Source organism: Trachemys scripta, chromosome 1 (assembly GCF_013100865.1).
Source record: "Trachemys scripta elegans isolate TJP31775 chromosome 1, CAS_Tse_1.0, whole genome shotgun sequence".
In the NCBI taxonomy this organism is placed as follows: domain Eukaryota; kingdom Metazoa; phylum Chordata; order Testudines; family Emydidae; genus Trachemys; species Trachemys scripta.
In genome coordinates this window covers 193,963,227-193,983,776 of record NC_048298.1, presented here as the reverse complement: position 1 = coordinate 193,983,776, position 20,550 = coordinate 193,963,227, and the positions used below count along the sequence as shown (strand labels likewise).

At 42.3% G+C, this 20,550-nt stretch overlaps 1 protein-coding gene across 1 annotated transcript; it reads left to right on the top strand.

Moving 5' to 3' along the window:
• Nucleotides 1-41: 41 nt before the first annotated feature.
• On the top strand, nt 42-19,213 carry DNMT3L (DNA methyltransferase 3 like). Its single transcript, XM_034771288.1, has 11 exons — nt 42-129; nt 1,412-1,456; nt 2,625-2,704; nt 3,858-3,970; nt 5,957-6,128; nt 8,871-8,955; nt 9,831-9,919; nt 12,987-13,062; nt 14,551-14,690; nt 16,661-16,746; nt 18,587-19,213. The coding sequence occupies exons 1-11, from the start codon at nt 42-44 to the stop codon at nt 18,756-18,758; spliced, it is 1,146 nt and encodes a 381-aa protein (XP_034627179.1). The 3' UTR covers nt 18,759-19,213.
• The last annotated feature ends 1,337 nt before the right edge of the window (nt 19,214-20,550 follow it).

The following is a 20,550-nucleotide window of genomic DNA, read 5'->3' as shown; positions in this document are numbered from 1 at the left end:
TGCTGCCGGGCGGTCCTGCGTATGGTCCATATAGACACAGCATGGCCCAGGAAGACCCGGTGCTGGTCCTGTCGGACACAGACAGCGCAGAGGACCTGGAGGAGGTGGAGCCCAGCTTCTCTGGAATAAGTGAGCAAAGGAAATGACTGGAGCCAGCCTGGGGCTGCAATGCCTTTGTAACCAGAGGGTTGTCAATGACACGGTCCAGGCGATGGTAGGGGTTGGAAGCAGCGGGGGCTGCCCAGTCCCTGAATGCCTGATGCTCTCATGACTTCTGGAGAGTTAAACGATGAACTTTAAACTTCCTCCCCTCTTGGGAAAATTGGAAGGGACGCTCAGTACCAGCCTGTGGGCATAGGAGAGAATGTGTCTGATTTAAAGTTAGTTCAGCCCTGGGAAACGTGAGCGTGCTGCCATGGGTTACAACAGACACTTCAATCCATAGGAGGGAGGGTTGGGCCACTCTGCACATTAGAATAATAAATAATCTTCCCCCCACTTCAGCTAACTGTGCATGGATCAGCTGTATAAATACATGACTTCTCAGCTGTTTGAAGAATCCAGTGAATGTGGGTGGGCTAGACTGGTGTTTCCAAAAGTATGGAAATAGAAATCGCAAAAGTTCAGTGAAGTAACCTGGCTATAGTGACAGGTTTCAGAGTAGCAGCCGTGTTAGTCTGTATCCGCAAAAAGAACAGGAGTACTTGTGGCAACTTAGAGACTAACAAATTTATTAGAGCATAAGCTTTCGTGGGCTACTCAAATAAATTTGTTAGTCTCTAAGGTGCCACAAGTACTCCTGTCCTTTTTGCTGGCTATAGTGGTGTTTCTTGCTTAGAAAATCTCAGTACTGCTAAAAGTGGAGTTACTGTCCAAGAAACTGATGGTCGCTTGATTTTTTTTTTCTCAAGCGATAGAGCTGCAAGACAAAGAAAGCACTTCTTCTGATGTGATATCTCTCGACTCTCTTGAAGAAATAATGCCTGCTACACTCTCAAGCCCCAACAGAGGTATCAGTGTTTTCAGAAGGAATTCACAGTATGTTGACATGTTTACTCTAGACTTTCTTTAAAACATTGCAGCAACTTGACCTGCAGAGTGTGTGTCTACTAAGGCAGCATACAATTTTACACTTGTGTGCACATGAGTCAGTGAAGTTATTTGATCTACAAAAAGGAAACACTAGAGCAAAACTATAGGACTGATCCTCAAAGCCAGCTGTAGGTAGAACTCACATGGACTCGAATGGGAGTTCTTCATGGGGAGGGCTTGAAGGATTGGCTCATAAATTTCTCAGGGAACTCTTTTGTTTGTCTAGCAGAAAATACAGGGTGTGCCAACTCTTAAGGATTGTTGCTCTTCAAGTTTTTGAAGAAATAAACAATTAGTATTATGTTTTGTTTTCCCCCAGATCTTATTGCACATGAAGTAAATGAAAACCAAAGGAGTATTGAAGGTGAGTAATCAAATTAAATTACCGAAAACCAATAGGCTATTTAGCCATGTGGCTAAATTTCCATGTCACACTGCATCTTAACCAATATGACCAAAAAAATCAAGTGTCCAACTTAAAAGCAATATCCAAAAATATTGAGTAATCAAACATAAACAAAAATACATTAAGAAGAATTTGGCATACAATGGCTGCCCTAAAGGATTGGGATTACAGCCACCCTCACGTCTGGTTCACTAATTTAAATCTGCCCCAGGTTGGTAGTTCCTGAAAGACATTAACATTTGGTGGTTTGCTGGCCTATAGGAAATGATTTGGTGGACTTACACCAGCATCTAATGGACTCATCACAAGAACTATCAGCAAAATTGACATGAACTGGCAGTTTTGAAAAAGAAAATGAAAGCTGAACGGGCACAGAGACTGCACTGCCTTGTCGCTGCTAGTGGTGGCCCTTCAAGGATCATTTGTGGATGTGTTAGGCCAGCCCTCAGACAGAACAGAGGCTGGCATGAGGCTGAATAGATCAGAAGTAAGACGAAATTGTCTGGCTTCGTCTACATCCGAAGAAGTGGGTATTCACCCACGAAAGCTCATGCTCCAATATGTCTGTTAGTCTATAAGGTGCCACAGGACTCTTTGCTGGCTAAAAGAGATGCACGTGTTTTTCTTTCGATCAGAGAGCCTCATTGAAAATCTAGCCCTTAAGAACAAATCCTGTGATTTGGAAGTGTTGGCAGGTCTCTAGCAGGCGACCTTGACAGAAATGGCTCACAGGCAATGTCCACAGGAGCAGTGTGAAAATTATCTCAGGTGGAAGTGGATCCTTGCATTGACAGTGTTTTAAATAGTCTGTATTAAAAACACAATGTCCCTTTGGCTTTATTGGTAACATTGATCTTTTTCCTATCCTTTCTGCTGTGCAGATGAGGACCATAGTCTTAAAACTCTTCTTTAGAAAGCATTAAAAAATATTTTTGTCACTGTTTTTCATTTCTAACTGGTGTGCTGAACATGTAATAATAAGAGTTACTAATCTGGGAATGTCTAGCCTCTCAGGTTTCAGAGCAATGTCTAGAGAATTCTGCATCTTGTCCAGAAGAAATAAGTGAGAGAGGCTGAAATTAAACAATACTAGATTTTGAGAGAGGACATTCTTTGTGTTTTACAGAAATCTGCATCTGCTGTGGCAGTTTCCAGATTCATACCCAGCATCCCTTGTTTCACGGAGGAATTTGTACTCCATGTACGGTTAGTAGTCCATATGGCTCAATAAGGCCCCCCTGCCTATTATCTCAGCTGGAAGTGGATCCCCTGAAGTCAATGAGACACTTCAGAGACATTGTCTATTTAATTTATCCAAGAGACAGTCAGAGGTGACTTGATCATAGTCTGTAAGTACATGGCAAAAGATTTCTGATTGTAGATGACTCTTTAATCTAGCAGAAAAAGGGATAATGACATCCAATGGTTCAGAGGTGCTGGAACAATTTGTATAGTGGGGATGCTGAGAGACATTGAACCAAACTGTAAACCCTGTATATAATGGAAACCATTTCAAGCCAGGGGGTGTGGCAGTACCACCACACACATCCCAGCCCAACACCCCTAGTTCCAGCACCCATCCAATGGTTGGAAGCTGAAGCTAGACAAATTCAAACTAGAAATACGGTGGACATTTTGAACAGTGAAGGTAATTAACCATTGGAATAACTTACCTAAGGATGTGGTGGGTTCTCCATCATGTGAAGGCTTTAAATCTAGATGGCACAACTTTTAAAAAGATATTCTGTAGCTCACACAGAAGCTGTGGGCTTGATGCAGAAATGATTGGGTGAGCTTCTAAATCCTAGGGGATCAGAATGGTCCCATTCTGGCCTAAATATATAAGAAAGTATCACTAACCAGCAACACACATGCCTCAACTCGGTGTCCTTTAATTTGGCTCCCATTAGAGTTTACACGCACCAATAATAATAATACTTTATAAAAATTAGAACTGATATATTATGGTGTTGCCCTTTGGGTGACCTTAGGAAAGTCACTTCCCTTTCTGTGCCTCAGTTTCCCCATCTGTAAAATGAGGATAATGATATTTGCCTCCCTTTGAGATCTACTGATGAGGAGCACCATGTAAGACTTAGGTATTATAATTATATGGCTAAAATTATATAATATATCAGGTTGCTTTCATGTTACCTCCTATTCTTCACCACCTTTGTCAGTATTTACAGGAACCTTATGATCTGTTTGCAAAGTGCCATGCACGTTAATGGTGCTACATAAAAAAATTAATAACACAAGAGGGAAACTCACGTGCAAAGCAAACACAGCTCAGGATGATTGTTACATTTTATCAAATAAACCTATTTTTGCAACTAACTACAGTTTGCTGTTTTATAAGGAGAACTTTCTGGAAACATTTTTCCTGTATGATGACGATGGCCTTCAGGCCTATTGCACAATCTGCTGCTCGGGGAAGACTCTGCTAATGTGCGATGACCCAACTTGTAATAGGTAAAGACTACGGGTAGGCCTGAGGGTCTGGTTAGACTGCAATGACAGCATGTGATTGCAGCTTGAGCGGACATACTCCAGCTAGCTTTAATCTAGCTAACGTGGGTGCCAGAATGGTGCAGCTGCACGTGTCATAGGCAGTAAAAACTGGCCCCGAACCCTGGGTAATTACTTGTGGGACTGGCCCATGCTGAAGTGCATGCTGTTACAGCTTCACTGCTGTGGGGCCTCAGCTAGATAAATTAAAGCTAGCTCAGTATGGCTACACCCAGTGACTGCAGCATAGACATGCCCTAAGCCAAAAGGATCAAATCCAGTTCCAAACGTCCACAAAGTTTGAAGGGGCAGGTTTGCATGCAGGGTTCTGGTTCAGCTCATTGAGGTTGGAGCTAGCTACAAGGTTCCGATAAGTTTGGGGTGCTGGGATGTCAGATTTAAATCAGGACCTGCACTGTGCTCACCTACTATCATTGTTTTACCTTATATTGTTTGGGTTGTGCCCAGCACTCACATACACATTTAAATCACCTGTAGTTCCCCAAGTAATTCAACACAAATTATCCACAGAATAGCACCAGGATAGGGATTAAAGAAAAACTCATCACTTAAAACTCTCAGTTATAAATGTGAATAAAGAAATGGAATTCTACAAACAAACATGTCAAGGAAACAAGATTATTCAAGACACTTGGTCATAATATTTGTCTGCACATGTATGTATTACATTCCAGTCGAGTAAGAAAACACCTTGTTTGAACATGGCTAACTGGGGAAGGGAGGGAGAAGAGGGACAACAGTGGCACCTTACAAATCACCAGCTATACACGCAGGTGAATCCTGCCCACAGTGGGTACCTCTACACTGGAAAAAGGAAAAAAAGCGAGTCTCAGAACCCAGGTCTACAGACTCAGGCTCATGCTACAGCACTAAAAATAGCAACCTAGACATTCCTGCTCGGGCTGGAGTTTGGGCTCTGAGACTCAGCAAAGGGGGGGGGGCTGTTTTTAGCACCATAGCTCAAGCCTGAGTCTGTAGACCTGAGCTCTGAGACTTGCCGCCGCAGGGGTTTTATTGCACTCTAGATGTACCCGGTGAAATCAGTGGCAAAACTCCCATTGACTTCCCTCGGGCTAAGATTTCACCCTATAACATTTTTGCCAAGCTCATCAGCACCCAAAGTTAAGGTTACCCTTTGGCATGTCCATCGCCACCTGAAGATGGAGGTTGTACTTCTACAAGTGATGATTCAGCAGGGTGAAGCACAGCTCAATGCTCTGTGCACAGCTAGCAGGGGAAATAGCCAAATACTTGCCCTTCTCACTAACTGACAGCTGCCCCGTTTTGAGATTACTTTAATCTTCAAGGTTGTCCTGGCTTGGATGTCCCCTTTTTCCCCACCCTGCAAAAACACCCCTTATCTCATTCCTAAAGCTGATTCCCTAGTTGTCGCGCCCCACATAAACAGGAGCTTCCTTGTAATGCATTCAGGCCCCAACGAATTCCCATATTAGTCGGGGGGGTTGTCTTTCCATTGAGTTCAATGGGAGCTTGATTTGCTCTTTAGACTTGGTATAAAAATAAAAAGCATGTGGGTTTTTACTGGACATATCTAGTATGGCTGGTCATTTGATTGAAAACAAACTACGGTACATTCCCAGTGCTTCCAGTCTCACCGTAGCCTGAGTTTTGCATAAAAACTGGGATTGTTCCTTTGAATCTACCTCAACGTTGACTGTTTTAAGGGTGTGGCCAGGAACACAGAAGGGGATCATTCATGGACATTACACTGTCAAAGTGCTTTATCATATAGCTGACAATGTACCAGCATCTTCAGTGAAACATTTCTGAGGAAAAAAATAATTATCTTGAATATGATTTTAAACATCAGAAAAGAACCAGACCAGTTAAACTGAGCCTCTGGCTAGCATAGAATGTGTGGAAAGACCTGTTTAAACACTGAATTGACTTATTATTTAATTTGTGTAGATGCTATTGCCTAGAGTGTCTGGATGTCCTTGTAAGTCCTGGTACTGCAGAGAAATTTAAAGCAATGAATACATGGTTGTGTTTCATGTGCCTCCCCTTGAGTTCAAATGGTTTGCTGAAGAGGAAGAAGAGATGGCGTGCGAAACTGAAGTGCTTCTACGATCAGGAATCTGTAAGGAGCATCTCCATTAACTTTTAATATAAAATTAAAGGGATGGAGGAGTCAAGGCTGACACAGACCCAGTCATTGACTTATCTTTCTTCCCGTATCTCTTAATAATGAGCTCCAACATGTGCTTATGTTTTCAGAACAAATGCTTGAATCCTCTTTCTTTTAAAAAAGTAAATCAATACCCAGCAGCCCTGCATTTTAAATTAACATTGGACTCTGATTCTGCAAATATGTATATGTGTGTGACTTTACGTACATCAGCAAAATTACACAGATTGCTACATGTTTGCAGGATCTGGGCCTTAGTGTGTATGTGAGACTGAAGAAGAAACACTTTCGTAAGGAAGCAGCTTCCAAAAAGGTTATGGAGAAAAATTACGTAAAATACCTTGACAATCCTTTTTTTTTTTTTTTTAGGTTTTAAAAGTTAGAGAGAAAAAAATAAGACATGTTCATGGTGATCCATCATATATATTTTCCTTCTTGACCATTAAATGTATGTGGCTTTTTTTTTTTTCAGGACACGGATGCTATCAAAATAGGCCAAAAGAATGATCATTTTAGTTCAGATAGAACCATTAAAGATCAATTAGATTTCTGATATATAATTCATGCAAAGTATTCAGAGCTAGGTTCACGTATGATAGCTGGACTCTTTTTCTTTGCACTAAGACAAATAAAATATATTAACTGCATCAGGCTCCTGTCATAACCAAAATACAGATTAGAATTTAACAGCTTTGGAATTTTTTAAGTGTATTATTTATTCTTCTGTGCCAGTTGAGAGTGTTGGCTGGAATTCTCTTCTTGCAGCCAGCTGGAGACACAAAAAACTGACCTTAGATATCTATCGCCTCTGCAAGAGGAAACAGTCAGCATACCTGTTATGTTCTGCCTCCAGCAGGTGGAAGCAGAGCCCCATCAGCTGTACTGTTAGAAGGGATGTGAGGCTGTCATTTGCAAAAATAAAAATATTTGGGAACAAATACTGACGAAAATCTGAAATCTTCCTACCATAGGTTTTAATAAGGTGTCGATCACCATGGTATCTAATTACCACCTTAAATACTGAAAGAACTGAGTTCTGCAGCAGTCGACAATCACTACAGACATCTTAGACCAGAGGTTCTCAATCAGTGGTCCGTGAGCTCCATTCAGGTGGTCCGCGGATAGGTCCCTCTAAGGTGTGCGCCTGGGCGGCCACACACGAGAGAATGAAGGGCCACCCATCTAATTAATGGTGCCGCGCAGACATGGCTCCACTAATTAGGTGCCTGGACCCTGGAGAAGACACACATGTAAGGTGAGGTGGTGCCCTTGGGGGGGAATACGGGGTAGGTGGGAGGGGCAGTGGGGTGAGAAGAGGGGGTGGGGGGAAGTTGTGCAGGGCTGTGGCGGCCAGAGACAGGGCCGGCGCCAGCATTTCTGCCGCCCCAAGCAAAAAAAAAAAAAAAAAAGCCGTGATCGCAATCGCGACCGGCGGCAGCAATTAGGAAAAAAAAAAAAGCCGCGATCGGCGGCGGCAGTTCGGCGGCAGGTCCTTCGCTCCTAGAGGGAGTGAGGGACCTGCCGCCCCCAAATTGCCGCACATGCCGCCCCTGTCCCTTGGCCGCCCCAAGTACCTGCTTGTTAAGCTGGTGCCTGGAGCCAGCCCTGGCCAGAGAAAGGCGACTTTCCCCAGCTCAGAGTGGCTGCCAGGGAGAGACCCCCCTCCTTCCCAGCTTCAGCTCTGTGGCTGCTGCGGCGGGGGAGAGAGGGCACATCCATCGCATTAGAAAGATAAGGCTACTGATATTAAAATATGAGTTGTGCGCTTTTATAGTAGAACAAAAAAAATGTTAATTATTATTAAGGTTTTTTTTTCATATAGTGCTTTTATCCAAAGCACTTTACAGTAGTTAGCTAACAGTACAAACAACATTTGGAAAAATCATTAAGTGGTCCACCGAGACCCTCAGCAATTTTCAAGTCGTCTGCAGAAAAAAAAAGTTTGAGAACCACTGTCTTAGACTATACTCATATTTTTCTACACTGCACATCAATTTAGGGTTTGATAAGAAATTTGTACTGGGTGTGTTGGGTGCTGCCCCTTTAAATTTTATCTGCCACATGGCAGATTATCACAACATACTTCAGATCGCAACTTGCTTTAAATTCTCCAGCAAATGATTCAGTACCAGACAATTTGTTAGAAAATGAAGTGGAACCCATTTTATGTAACAGAATAATTACTTTATACTGTGAAGATATATTTATTTGCAATGTATAAATCAACTACTTCCTAATGTACTAATCAGAATCCAGGCATCTCCAAGGTTCTGAAATGCTTTTAATTGCAATTAGTTGCCTTATGCCCTTCTGTGGACTTTGGGATCCTGACTGGATACTGAAGAGAGGAGTGTTTGCTGACAATGCTGGGTGGATCATTTAATTAAAAAAGAGACAGTGTCACAGTTCAGGGCAATTACATCTGTATTCCCCCTCCGTGGCCCACCAACGGTTCCCACTCTAGGCTCCAGGCTCCTCAAATGTCAACTCTCTTAGGCAAAGATCCCCGTCTCTCTCCCTCCTGACCGGGGGTTTTCCAGGCTGCACAGTACCCTGCCTACACTGTGATAGTCCCAATAAGCCAGACTCCCTAAACAGGCCAGCATCTGTGCTTTATTATTATTAATGGACAGCTTTGAATATTCACACAAATGAATGGGTTGTGCAAACAAGGGTCTTTTTTATTTATGACAGAACCATCTTGAGATTTATCAGCCTTTATCCGCATGGGAACGAAAGCCAATCAATGTTCTCTCCCTTTTTGATAATATTACCCCAGGTAAGTGTACATAGTTGGCTTAGGACTGCAAACAAATATATTAAAAATCTATTAATATATCAGGCCAAATTCATCCCTGATGTGACTCCATTGTCCAGTAGGACAAATGAGGCCCACACTTGGGCTAAATTTTACCCATCATGATTCATTATGACCCACACAAAGGTATCATCATCCTGTTCGATAGAGCTGGTCAAAATTTGTTTAATGCAGAGCTCTTTTGTAAAAAATAAAATGGCTTTTTTTTTTAATTACCATTGAGCAAAAAAACTATTAATGTTTTGCTAAAAAAAAAATGTATCCAAAACATTATAAAAAAATCTTATTTCAATAACCATTTTGATCACTTTGTTTACCAAATAGCAATGTTTTTTGATAAATATTTGTATATGAAAATGTCATGAAAACTTTAGGAAAAAAAAATCAATTTTGAAACCTGTAAAGTAGAAAAAAAAGTTGAAATGTTCACATTTGTCATTAAAAGAAATAGTGTCATTTTCAGAACAATCTAATACCCGTGGTGTGTATCTAAAATGCTGCTATTTGTAGCCCATGTGGGGACATTCAGTGCAGCATTACATAACTTGATCTCATGTTTACAATCCTGATTTTGAGATGTCTCCAACTTTGTCAGTTTATGAAGCTGTAAATATCCAACACTGTTCTATACTCCAAGGGCTATCTGATTACATATCAGTTACTACACTGCTTGCTGGGACCCTGACCAAGCAAGGTACTTAAGTATGAACTAAACTTGAAACACTGGTCCCACCAGTCACATGCTTAAAGCTAGGTATGTGCTGAAGTGAGGTGCTGTATGAGGGAACTAGTTCTTAGTACTAACACTGTTTGTATTTCTAATATCCACTCTTCAGAGATGAAAAATCTTGGATTTTTGGGCAGCAGCATGGGGGATGGCAGGCTGATATACTTAGATGATGTCACCGATGTTCTGAGGACAGATGTAAGTACAACATAGAAAACGTCACTGAATTAACTGTGCAGAGCTCTGAATTTACATTACTGATTGCTGTGACAATTCTAGGGGAATGCTGCCACCCCGGGAGCAGCCACGCAAGACCTAAACTGAAGCAGAATCTTCATCATTCCAGGGGAGGGAGGCAGGCAGGTCAAAGTGATGCTGAGCAGGGGATCCCTCTCTTCTCAACTGGGACTGTGCTGAACAGCAGTTCTCATTACACCAGTGCTTCTACAGGACGGGGCTCATAGCGGGGCAGGAGAGAAGCTGGGATGTGGACAGTGTGTCTACAAACAAAGAGAATCCAACTGCCAAAAGCTGAGTCTCGAAGGGAGCACATAATGGTCATCAGGCACTACCACAGGCCTCAGTAGCGATGGCAGAGCTGCTCTGGATCCAGGTTGGGGAGTGTGAGTGGAGGATTCTTAGATTGCAGACTCTTTTCTTAGGGTCTGATCTAATGCCCACTGAAGACAATGGGTGTTTTTACATTGTCTTCAATGGGCACTGGATCAGGCCCTTCAACTGTAAGCTCCTTCAGGTGGGTATCATATCTTTGTATGTACTTGTATGTACAGGACCTAGCACACTGGGGTCTGGGTCTGGGCCTGGGCCTGGGCCTGATTGGTTCCTGTGGGCAGTACCACAATGCAAAGACTAAATAATAATAATTCTATTGCCCCTAATAGAAGCACATGTCTAGGGCCCTATCAAATTCATGGCCATGAAAAATGTGTGTCAGACCGTGAAATCTGGTCTCCCACTGTGAAATCTGGTCTTTTGTGTGCTTTTACCCTATAATATACAGATTTCACGGGGGAGACCACCGTTTCTCAAATTGGGGGTCCTGACCCAAAAGGGAGTTTCAGGGGGGTCACAAGTTTATTTTAAGGGGGGTCACGGTATTGCCAACCTTTATTTCTGTGCTGCCTTCAGAACTGGGCGGCCAGAGAGTGGGAGCTGTTGGCCAGGCGCTCAGCTCTGAAGGCAGCACCTCACCAGCAGCAGCACAGAAGTAAGGGTGGCAATACCATACCATGCCACCCTTACTGCTGCATTGCTGCCTTCAGGGCTAGGTGACCGCAGAGCGGCGGCTACTGACTGAGGGCCCAGCTCTGCAGGCAGCAGTGCAGAAGTAAGGGTGGCAATAACATACCATACTCTGCCTTCAGAGTTGGGCTCCTGGCCAGCAGCCGCCACTCTCCGGCTGCCCAGCTCTGAAGGCAGCGCCACCGCTAGCAGCAGCGCAGAAGTAAGGGTAGCAGTAACCCCTTCCAACTCCTTTTTGGGTCAGGACCCCTACAATTACAACACTGTAAAATTTCAGATATTAATAGCTGAAATCATGAAATTTGTGATTTTTAAAATCCTATGACCTTGAAATTGACCAAAATGGACCACAAATTTGGTAGGGCCCTACATGTGTCCCCACTGGAAAATCTCCTTACTCCAGGGGGGAGGGGGGGAGTGGAAATTTGGCTCTGTTTACCAAATTTTGTATAATGTGAAAAAAACTTGGCAATGGAATAGCAGAGTCTCCAAGTATATACATGGTTTAATCAAGTACATGCTACAAGGAGTCAGTAAACTGACAAAAAACCTCCCTTGCTCCAAGAATTGAGATATGTCACCTGAGATTGTAGCAGTATTTTCTTTTGCAACAACTGAATTTCAGAATGAAATCTTACAGAAATCCAAGCCACTCTGTAATTAATTCTGTTCAAACTATCCAAATTTGCCCACTGAAAGCTCACTGCCGTTATGCAATTTCAGCAGCGCCGGCTCCAGGCACCAGCGAAGGAAGCAGGTACTTGGGGTGGCCAGCAGAAAGGGGCGGCATGTCTGGGTCTTCGGCGGCAATTTGGCGGTGGGTCCCTCAGTCCCTCTCTTCCTCTTTGAGCTGCCGTCGAAGTGCCGCTGAAGAGGAAGAGAGGGAGCGAGGGACCCTCCGCCGAATTATCGCCGAATAAGGAAGTGGCACGATTGAGCTGCCGCCAATCGGCTTTAGCTTCTTTTTTTTCACTTCGCCGCTTGGGGCAGCAAAAAAGCTGGAGCCAGCCCTGAATTTCAGTAATGGATAAATAGCATAACCCAAACCATATTTAGTATTTCAAAACCTGATCACCCACTACACTACCAGTTGCTTTTCTAAACTCCTAGTTCCTTTTTTTTTGTTTTAGTTTTATTTTCATATTGTGGTCTTGTACTGCGAAGTCTGGTGGTCTGCACAACTTGTTCTCCCTTGCCAATCTTTGACAGATTCTGCCAACTCCATGCCCACTTTAAAAGAAGGGTGGAGATTTTTATGCAGCTGATGACATTCATCCTTTGTATGTGCAATTTCCTCACCAGTATGTCTTTTGACATATTGTCTTTGGAACCATGTGCATGTATTTTCTATTAGCTGCATGCACAAGTGATGACCCCACATGCAAGCGACCTGAGTGCAAAATTTCCTGTGCACAAATACAGGTTACATTTTGAAAATTTGGCCTTCCATAATCAGGTTTCACAGCATTCCTGACTGGTTGGTAATGATCAATTATAATTGCTTTTTCCATCTTTAGTACAAGGATGAATCTATGTGGAAAAACTGTTATTGTTATGTAAGAGTGCTGGGTGTGGCCACGGAGACCAAAGGTCAGACTCCATCTTGGAAGTTGGGGTTCTGGACTGCAGGCTGCACTCAATACCAAGTTCCGGTTTTATGTTGTGTTCGATCTATGTAATAACTAAATGCTAACTTAAGCATTAAATACAAGCTCTCCAGGCCTTAATAAGAGAACAACGCCGAATTCTCCGTGATTGGGAGTGACTCCTTACGATGTTCTCAGAGAGGCCTGCCTTGGGCTATCTAGGTGGGAAAGAACTCTTTAGATGAGCCACAGCTCATCTCAGGTCCTGTTCTATTCAGGTTCTTATACCACACACATCACCGTAATGTCTGAGTGCCTGTCGACAAATGCTTACATTTTAATAGCCATCATAATAAGAATATGAATAAATGTTTCTAAAAGAAACAAGAAGTTCTGAAACTTGTACATCTTATTAGGTAAAAAGATGGGGTCCTTTTGATTTCATATTTGGTTCCACTCCTCCGGTTGGAAATTCCTACGAACACCCTCCCGGTAAGAGGTGCAGTGAAGTATAAAATGATATATAAATTATCAGTCTGACAGAGTTAGATCTTTACCTGTACTAGAGCTCCTCATGGTACTGAGGAGACAGGGGGCGAGGCAAAAGGTGGCTGTAAAACATTTGTCTATTCCCCTAATTCCCAGGAATGCTGAGATCCAGTTTGGCACCCTGTGTAATTTACAGCAGTCTCAAGATTGCTCTGAATTACACAGGCTTGTACCAGCCATCAAGCCACTGCTATGGCAGTGTGGGATTTCACCAACATCATGCAATCTGACCTCAGCCCTCCATCCTCTGACACGTGCCCTATCCAGCAGGCCTTGGGAGGAGCAGGTTAAAGTGAACTTTGCTGGCTATCTGTCAGCTGGAGATTACAGCCCCTTTGTTCTGCTACAGCAGAAAGGATCATTGTGATCATCTAGTCTGACCTCCGGGATAACACAGGCCATAGAACTCTCCCGACATTTGAGAGTTTCATTAAACTGTATTAAATCTGCTGTATCTCATCACCTATGAAAGGAGAGACATTTCCTTGGAGACTCTCCTCCTGTGACCATACAATCTCAACTGGAGGGGTCACATTCAGTCTGGTCCTTATGCAGGCATGTCGTGGTAGAGGGTGCAGTGAGAAGCCTCCCCCTCTGTAAAGGCCCGTACAGCCCACGCAAGGCTGGGCAGAAATTCCAGAAAGCACAGGGCTGGGCCATCTCTACCCCGCCCCCCCCAGAGAGCTCCTGGTGCTCCAAACAGAGCGAGGAGCAGCTCTGTCCCCCTACACATTGTCCAGTTGTGGTTACTGGCTTCATAGGAAGGGTATTAGATGATCACAATGGTCCCTTCTGACCTTGAGTCTATCATTATGTGGCACCCCATGAAGGAGGTGCATTAGTGTCCACAATCCCCCTGCACCCTATGGAGCTTCAGGAGGCATGCTCCTTTCCTGGGGCTAAATGTCCCACAGTGCTCCCTCTCAAGCTGGTCAGCTCCACACTGCCCCTTACTAGGGCCTCCATGCAATGTGCAGAGCCTGGCCCTTGGTGACTACAAGGCACATCACTCATTTCCAACTCAAATTTGCCTCTGACCCATGAGGATCCAGGGTCCAATTCAGACCTAGGAGAAGCAAGTGCTTATTCAAGCCAATGGAGTTGCCCCTGGTCTGAAGCGGACCTCTAGTGTTGTTATCTGTCCCTCTGCTTACATGCTGCACATTATGAAGATGAGAAATGGTGACTCCTCAAACTGAAGTTATGGAAAACTTTATCCATATTAAAAAGTAACCTCTCTGGTCTCATTTCAAATTTCCCCCACTGCTCTTTTTGCTATAGTGATAGAGAGGCTCTTAGCCTCTCTTTTTGAAAGCTGCACTGTCCCACAGTCAGAACAGGACAGGATGAGAGCCATGTCTCTGCTATTTGGTCCTTTCATTTTTGATGTCACTCTTCCCTTTCCTTTCTCCTCATCCCTTTCGCCCCTAGCTTGGTACTTCTATCAATATTACCGCATCCTACAATACGGGAAACCCCCAGAGAGCAGTCAGAGGCCATTCTTCTGGATGTTTGTGGATAATCTGGTGCTGGAAAAAGAAGACAGAGAGACAGCTTCGCGATTCTTCAAGGTACACAGAAAATCCAGTCCCTCCCCAGATTGTTTTTTCTTCACATCATGTCTCCTTAGTGTTTAGTGACTGGGTCCTTTTATAGTGATGTTTATTGTGTTTTTTGGGAATGGTGTTCTCTGCAGTGTCACACAACAGAACCAGAACTGATTCCTGCTTCTTTAAGCTCTCGCTTCCTGAGCTGTTGGTGTACAACAGGGGCAGCTTGTGGAGGAAGCAGAGTTCCTCTGGTCAAAATGAACCTCACTCCTTTTGATTAAGGAATAGTGAAGACTCACATCATAACGTTTGGCTCTGGATCTGAATCTCCCCGAAGTTTGAGGTAGGGGAAGAGAGATGGGGAGGGAATGAAGAGCCTGGGTTCTGATTTAGATCCGTCTCTAGAGATTAAGCCTACATCATTCAATTTGGATCCAGAGCTGAACTTCCCAAATCTTTGCAGGAAGTTTTATGTGGAGTTCTCTGTTAAGGACCAGTGCTAATGGACTTCCAAGTGAGTATACACACAGTATTTGTGCATGCCACAAAATCCAGTCATTCTCTCTGGTTTTGCTGCATTATAACTCACATGTGGACCAGGAAATCACCAGTAAAGCCATTAGTCAGATGTTAATCAAAATGCTTTACCCTTGTCAGGATACAACATTTGTCATCCGAGGATCTCAGAGCTTTTACAAACAATAACTGATCCTGACAACAGTCCTTGAAATCTAGTAATAGCTCTAATATCCAATATTAAGGGGGTATGGATCAGTGTTCATGTCATGCTCCCAGTCAGTACCCGGTCCAGAATGGAGAAGCTAATAACCCAACCAGTGGCCCAAATTCGGTGATGAATCCTGATCACATGACACCTGAGACACATTGCGCATACACCAAAAAGAAGTAGCACTGCCACCTGTCCAGGACAAGAAGCATGATCAATGTCTGATGAGAGAGATGATAACAAGTGTTATTTACTGACTAGCAACAATGTGCTTAGCATAATATGTACCTAATAGTAAGGCATTGTCCCATCCCCAATGAGTTTAGGTCTTGATTTGCTGAGTGGATGAACACCCTGAGTTCCCGTTGACGTCAGTGGAAGTTGCAGGTGCTCAGGTCCTCGGCAAAATCAGGAAGCAGAACATACAGTACACTTGTCGCACATGGGGAAGGTGCAAGTCCAAAGTGACAGCAATGCCCAATAAAATGATAAATGAAAGGGTTCATGCAATAGGTGTATTTTCTGGAGAGAACTGAAAGATTAGTTTTGAAGAAAACTACTATTAGCATTAATTGCTAGATCAACATTAAACATCAAGCAGCTTCCAACTGATTTCACACCATACATTTTGAGGAATTAATCCTTTAAAGTATGCGTTCTTGAAGATACACAATTCTGTCCCCTTTCTCTGTGCTATAATGACCAATATTTAGATCAGTTGGTTTCCATCTAGAGATACTAGTAATGCTCTTCATACAGTAAACAATTGTTTGTGCAACCCTTACCTGTTGAAGTCAATAGGGCTGCTCGTAGGAGTAAGTGCTCACTAAAGCAGGTTAAAAAAAATGTAAATTTACAAAAAAAAACCCTCTCTTTTATAATTCAAAAGGAGTTGATCTGCTCTATAGTGTTAGAAATATGGAAGCAAGTGTTGACCTGTTCATAATAAAATGGGGAACATTTTTTACAAAAGATTTAGCAAAAAATTCCATTTTTTATTTTTGAATTTTCAAAATTTGAAATGATGTTTAAATTTCAAAACCTGGAAAATTCTGATCAGCTATTGTGCTCTCAAACATGAGGGAGGCTTGCCCAATTTACCCCAAAGGAGGGCTATAATCATAAGAGAAAACCAGCTAAGCATGTCATGAATCAGTAGAAGCTGTTCTTAAACGTTCTTGGTGGCCACCATGCAATATAGTATTAACAGTTGGCAGAAGTTGTCTGGCTACTAAGACACTTGCATATTTTTCCCTTTTAAAAGATGGAGGCAGTGACTATCCACAGGGAACATGCAGAAACTGTCCAGAATGCTGTGATCTTGTGGAGCAACATACCATCTGTTAAGAGGTGATACAACAGTTTACTTTCAGGGTTTCTTCTAAGTAATGGCCTGTCTCTGATCCAAAGAAGTTGAAAACTAGTTTAGTCAGCAAAGTGGTTTCTAATGTTCCGTGTCCTCAGACACGACAATGTTTCTGTGTCCCCCAACTACCTCTGGTCCTTTTACTCTGTTTCTGTAGTTCTCACACACTCAAGTGATCTCAACTTGACCGGCCCAACTCGCATTCTGAGTTTGGAACCTGCTGGGAGAAGTTAAAATAGGCTATTTAAGTGTGAATGGAACCTGAGTAGAAGCCATCCTTTAAGACAGCCAGTCCTGAAGCCTTACTCAGCCATTTGGGAATGTGGATGTGGCAAAAGAAGACTGGAGAATTCCATCTCTTACCCTCCAGTTCATCCTCTAGTTTCTATTACCCTCTCAGCCTCACCCTTTAAGAACAATGTACATTACCATTGGGGTTGAGAACTTGTATGCCATGTTTCAGTCTTGCATTAAGATCCAATCCTGAAATGCACTGAGTACCCATGGAGTACTGGTTTGGGGCCTTAGGGCTTTTTACATCCCAGGTATGAAACTTTTCATCATGGGCTTTATGATGGATACACCAAAGGAACCTCAATTATATCCATTCAGGTGTAAGATGCTGAAAATCAGCTATGCATACACTAGAAAATGCTTACAGGAGGAACACAGATTTCTCACAATCTCTGGATAAGACTTGCCTCACTTTCTGGTTTTCCAGAACATTCCTCTGCAAAATTGGCTTCCAATAATTTATCATACAATGAATGCATTCCATGATGCAGATACTCATAGGCAGTGTCATCACAACCACTGGTTTTGCACACAAAGAAATTTCTGTTAGACGATTTTAAACTCTGAACTCTGTGAACAAGACATAATTTAAAAAAAAACAAAAATCCTTTACTGAAAGACATGAGCTTAAGGCTAAATTTTTTTGCAGTTGAATTATAGGCATATGGCACTAGTTCAATCAGAGAAAGCTCTGAGTTATACTGCCAGTTATTACAACAGCTGCAAAGAATCCACTGCTGTAGAATAGCCTTAAACTTTTTACAACGTCTCAAAATACACTTTTTTCACACCATTAAACGGAGTGATCTCCTATTGATAAAGCTATCTACTAGTATGTTTGAAATTGAGAGCCCAATCCTGCAAACTCTTTCATGGATAAATAGTCCTTACTCACGTAAATAATCTCATTGACACTGATGGGACTACACGAGTGAGTAATATTTGCTGGGTAAATTCCCTTGCTGGGGAAAATGAAAGATTCGGTGACTGCCTCCTTCATAAAGACATGGGGTTCTCAAACGGGGGGTCGGGATCCCTCGGGGGGGGGTCACAAGGTTATTACATGGGGGGTTGCAAGCTGTCAGCCTATACCCCAAAGTCCGCTTTACATCCAGCATTTATAATGGTGTTAAATATATAAAAAATATTTTTAATTTGGGGAGGAGGTCACACTCAGAGGCTTGCTATGTGAAAGGGGTTACCAGTACAAAAGTTTGAGAACCACTGATAAAGACCAATCAGCAGGTAGTGCCTGACCCTGCAAGGTGCTAATCACGCTGGCCCTGATTCAGCAAAACACTGGAGCACATGCTCGACATTAAGCAGGGTGGAAGGGTCACTGAAACCACGGGGACTCGTAACATGCTTAAAGTTAAGCATGTATTTGAGTGCTTTACTGGATCAGGGCCAGAGTGCTCAGCACTTAGCAGGACTAAGCCCTACAGAAGAGATATTTTGAAGCACAATTTATGGAAGGAACTTTGTGAGCTTTTACTTTTTGTTTGTTTGTTTGTTTGTTTGTTTTTGCAGCAAGTATTCTCTCTCAGACTTGGATCTGGATTTAGACCGCCTGGCAAAGGACATCCTCAGAACAAGACTGTTCTCTCAACGACCAGCCACTCTAGTGAGGAAGTTTTTTCTTCCCTTGAGAGAATATTTTAAATGTTTTTCACAAACATCAAAGATCTGGATTATCCCATAATACTGAAAAGAAATTCTGTCACTTAAGGTCTGATCCAAAGCCCATTGAAATCAATGGGATTCTTTCCATTGACTTCAATAGTCTTTGGATCAAGCCCATACTGCGGGATTGCTCTGTCACATTTATTTCTTGATGTTGTATAACTAGCTCTCTTGTTTTGCCCAAGCATGTTATTTGTTTTCCTTTTGCTATTGGATGGGTTGCTGCACTTTCTTTCATAGATGTTACTTTAGGCTACATAGAGCCAGTGTGAACATGCTATCTTTGATTTGATAGTTAACAGCTCATTGAGGCCTTGATCATACAAATTTTTGGGGATGTGAGTAACTTTACTCATGTGAGTAATCTCATTGAATTCATTGAGATGACTCATTTGCAGAAAGTTACTAATATACCGAATCATTTGGAGGATCAGGATTTAAGGTTGAATTTTATTTAAAGACACCTGATTTTATATACTTTTTACCTTAATACTAGAACTAGCAGGAAATGTTTTAATATATCTTTTACCTAAATACTATAATAATAATAACATAAGAGAAAATCGTTTAATATTTTATTTTTGCACACTTTTACCTAAATGCTATCTATTTATAATTAAAACTGATTCGTGTGTTTAAACTTAAAAATAGCCTGAACAACATAACGAATGTGAGAGATGAGCAAAACTCCTTCATCTAAAAATGTAGCACATTATTTTGTGTCTGAATGGAATGAAGAAAAAAAAATCAGCATATTGTAAGCATACTTGATAATGCTTTATCTTGTTTTAATAGATGTATATTTAAAGTAAAGATTGTTTTATTAACATTTTACTAAAACCGGGATACAAATAAGAATCAGAAAAATCAATCCAGTTCAGGGTTTACAAGAAATAGAAAATAAAGCAAATATAATAAAGAGCTCCGAGTACAATACTGTTACATGATGAGTGAATTCAACTCACCTTAGCTTCACTGGGAGTTCAGGAATCTCCCAGAAAGCGCACATCACCTTACATTGCAGAATTGGGCTCTAAATGAGCAAAAGGAAAACCGAATCTGGCACAGCCAATAGCATGTTAGCTACACTGTCGTGTGATCACATGGGAAAAGATATCCTATCCCACTTACAAAATTAACCTGGGGACCAAAGACCCTCAGCACAGGGAGATATACTGCCCATCCGACTTACTGAAGTTCATAGGCAGACCTGCTAAGTTGTTACTGATAGAGATAATGGGAGATTCTGAAACTTCAGGTTTAGAAACAAAATGAACAATATCCTCCATCTAGGCCCTGACCGTGTAAAGGTTACACACATGCTTAGCTTTACAACCATGACTTATCCCAATGAGTAGTAAAGTTAGGCACATGCGTAAGTGTTTGCAGGAAATTGCGGCCTAATAGCATAATTTTCAGGGAGACTATGAAATCACAAAGAACACTGAATAATGACCTTCTTTGCCACTAAAAGTAAAGGCAGAACTACTTTAAGGTCAGAAGAGACCATCGTGATCATCTAATCTAGTCTGACCTCCTTCACATTTCAAGCCACAGAACCTCACCCACCCACTCCTGTAATAGACCCCCAGACTCTGAGTTTCTGAACTCCTCAAATCATGGTTCAAAGTCTTTAAGTTAGAGATAATTCTCCATTTACACTAGTTTAAACCTGCAAGTGACCCGTGCCCCATGCTGCAGAAGAAGGCAAAAAACCCTTCAGAGTCTCTGCAGATCTGACTTCAGTGAAAATTCCTTCCCGCCCCCAAATATGGTAATCTGTTGGACCCTGTGCATGTGGGCAAGACCCA

Excerpts from the sequence above, each read along its gene's own strand:
- DNMT3L (XM_034771288.1), top strand. The coding sequence starts at position 42 with ATGGCCCAGGAAGACCCGGTGCTGGTCCTGTCGGACACAGACAGCGCA. Across the intron at positions 1,457-2,624 it reads AAACCAAAGGAGTATTGAAG|AAATCTGCATCTGCTGTGGC; the intron begins GTGAGTAATCAA and ends TGTGTTTTACAG. Across the intron at positions 3,971-5,956 it reads GATGACCCAACTTGTAATAG|ATGCTATTGCCTAGAGTGTC; the intron begins GTAAAGACTACG and ends TAATTTGTGTAG.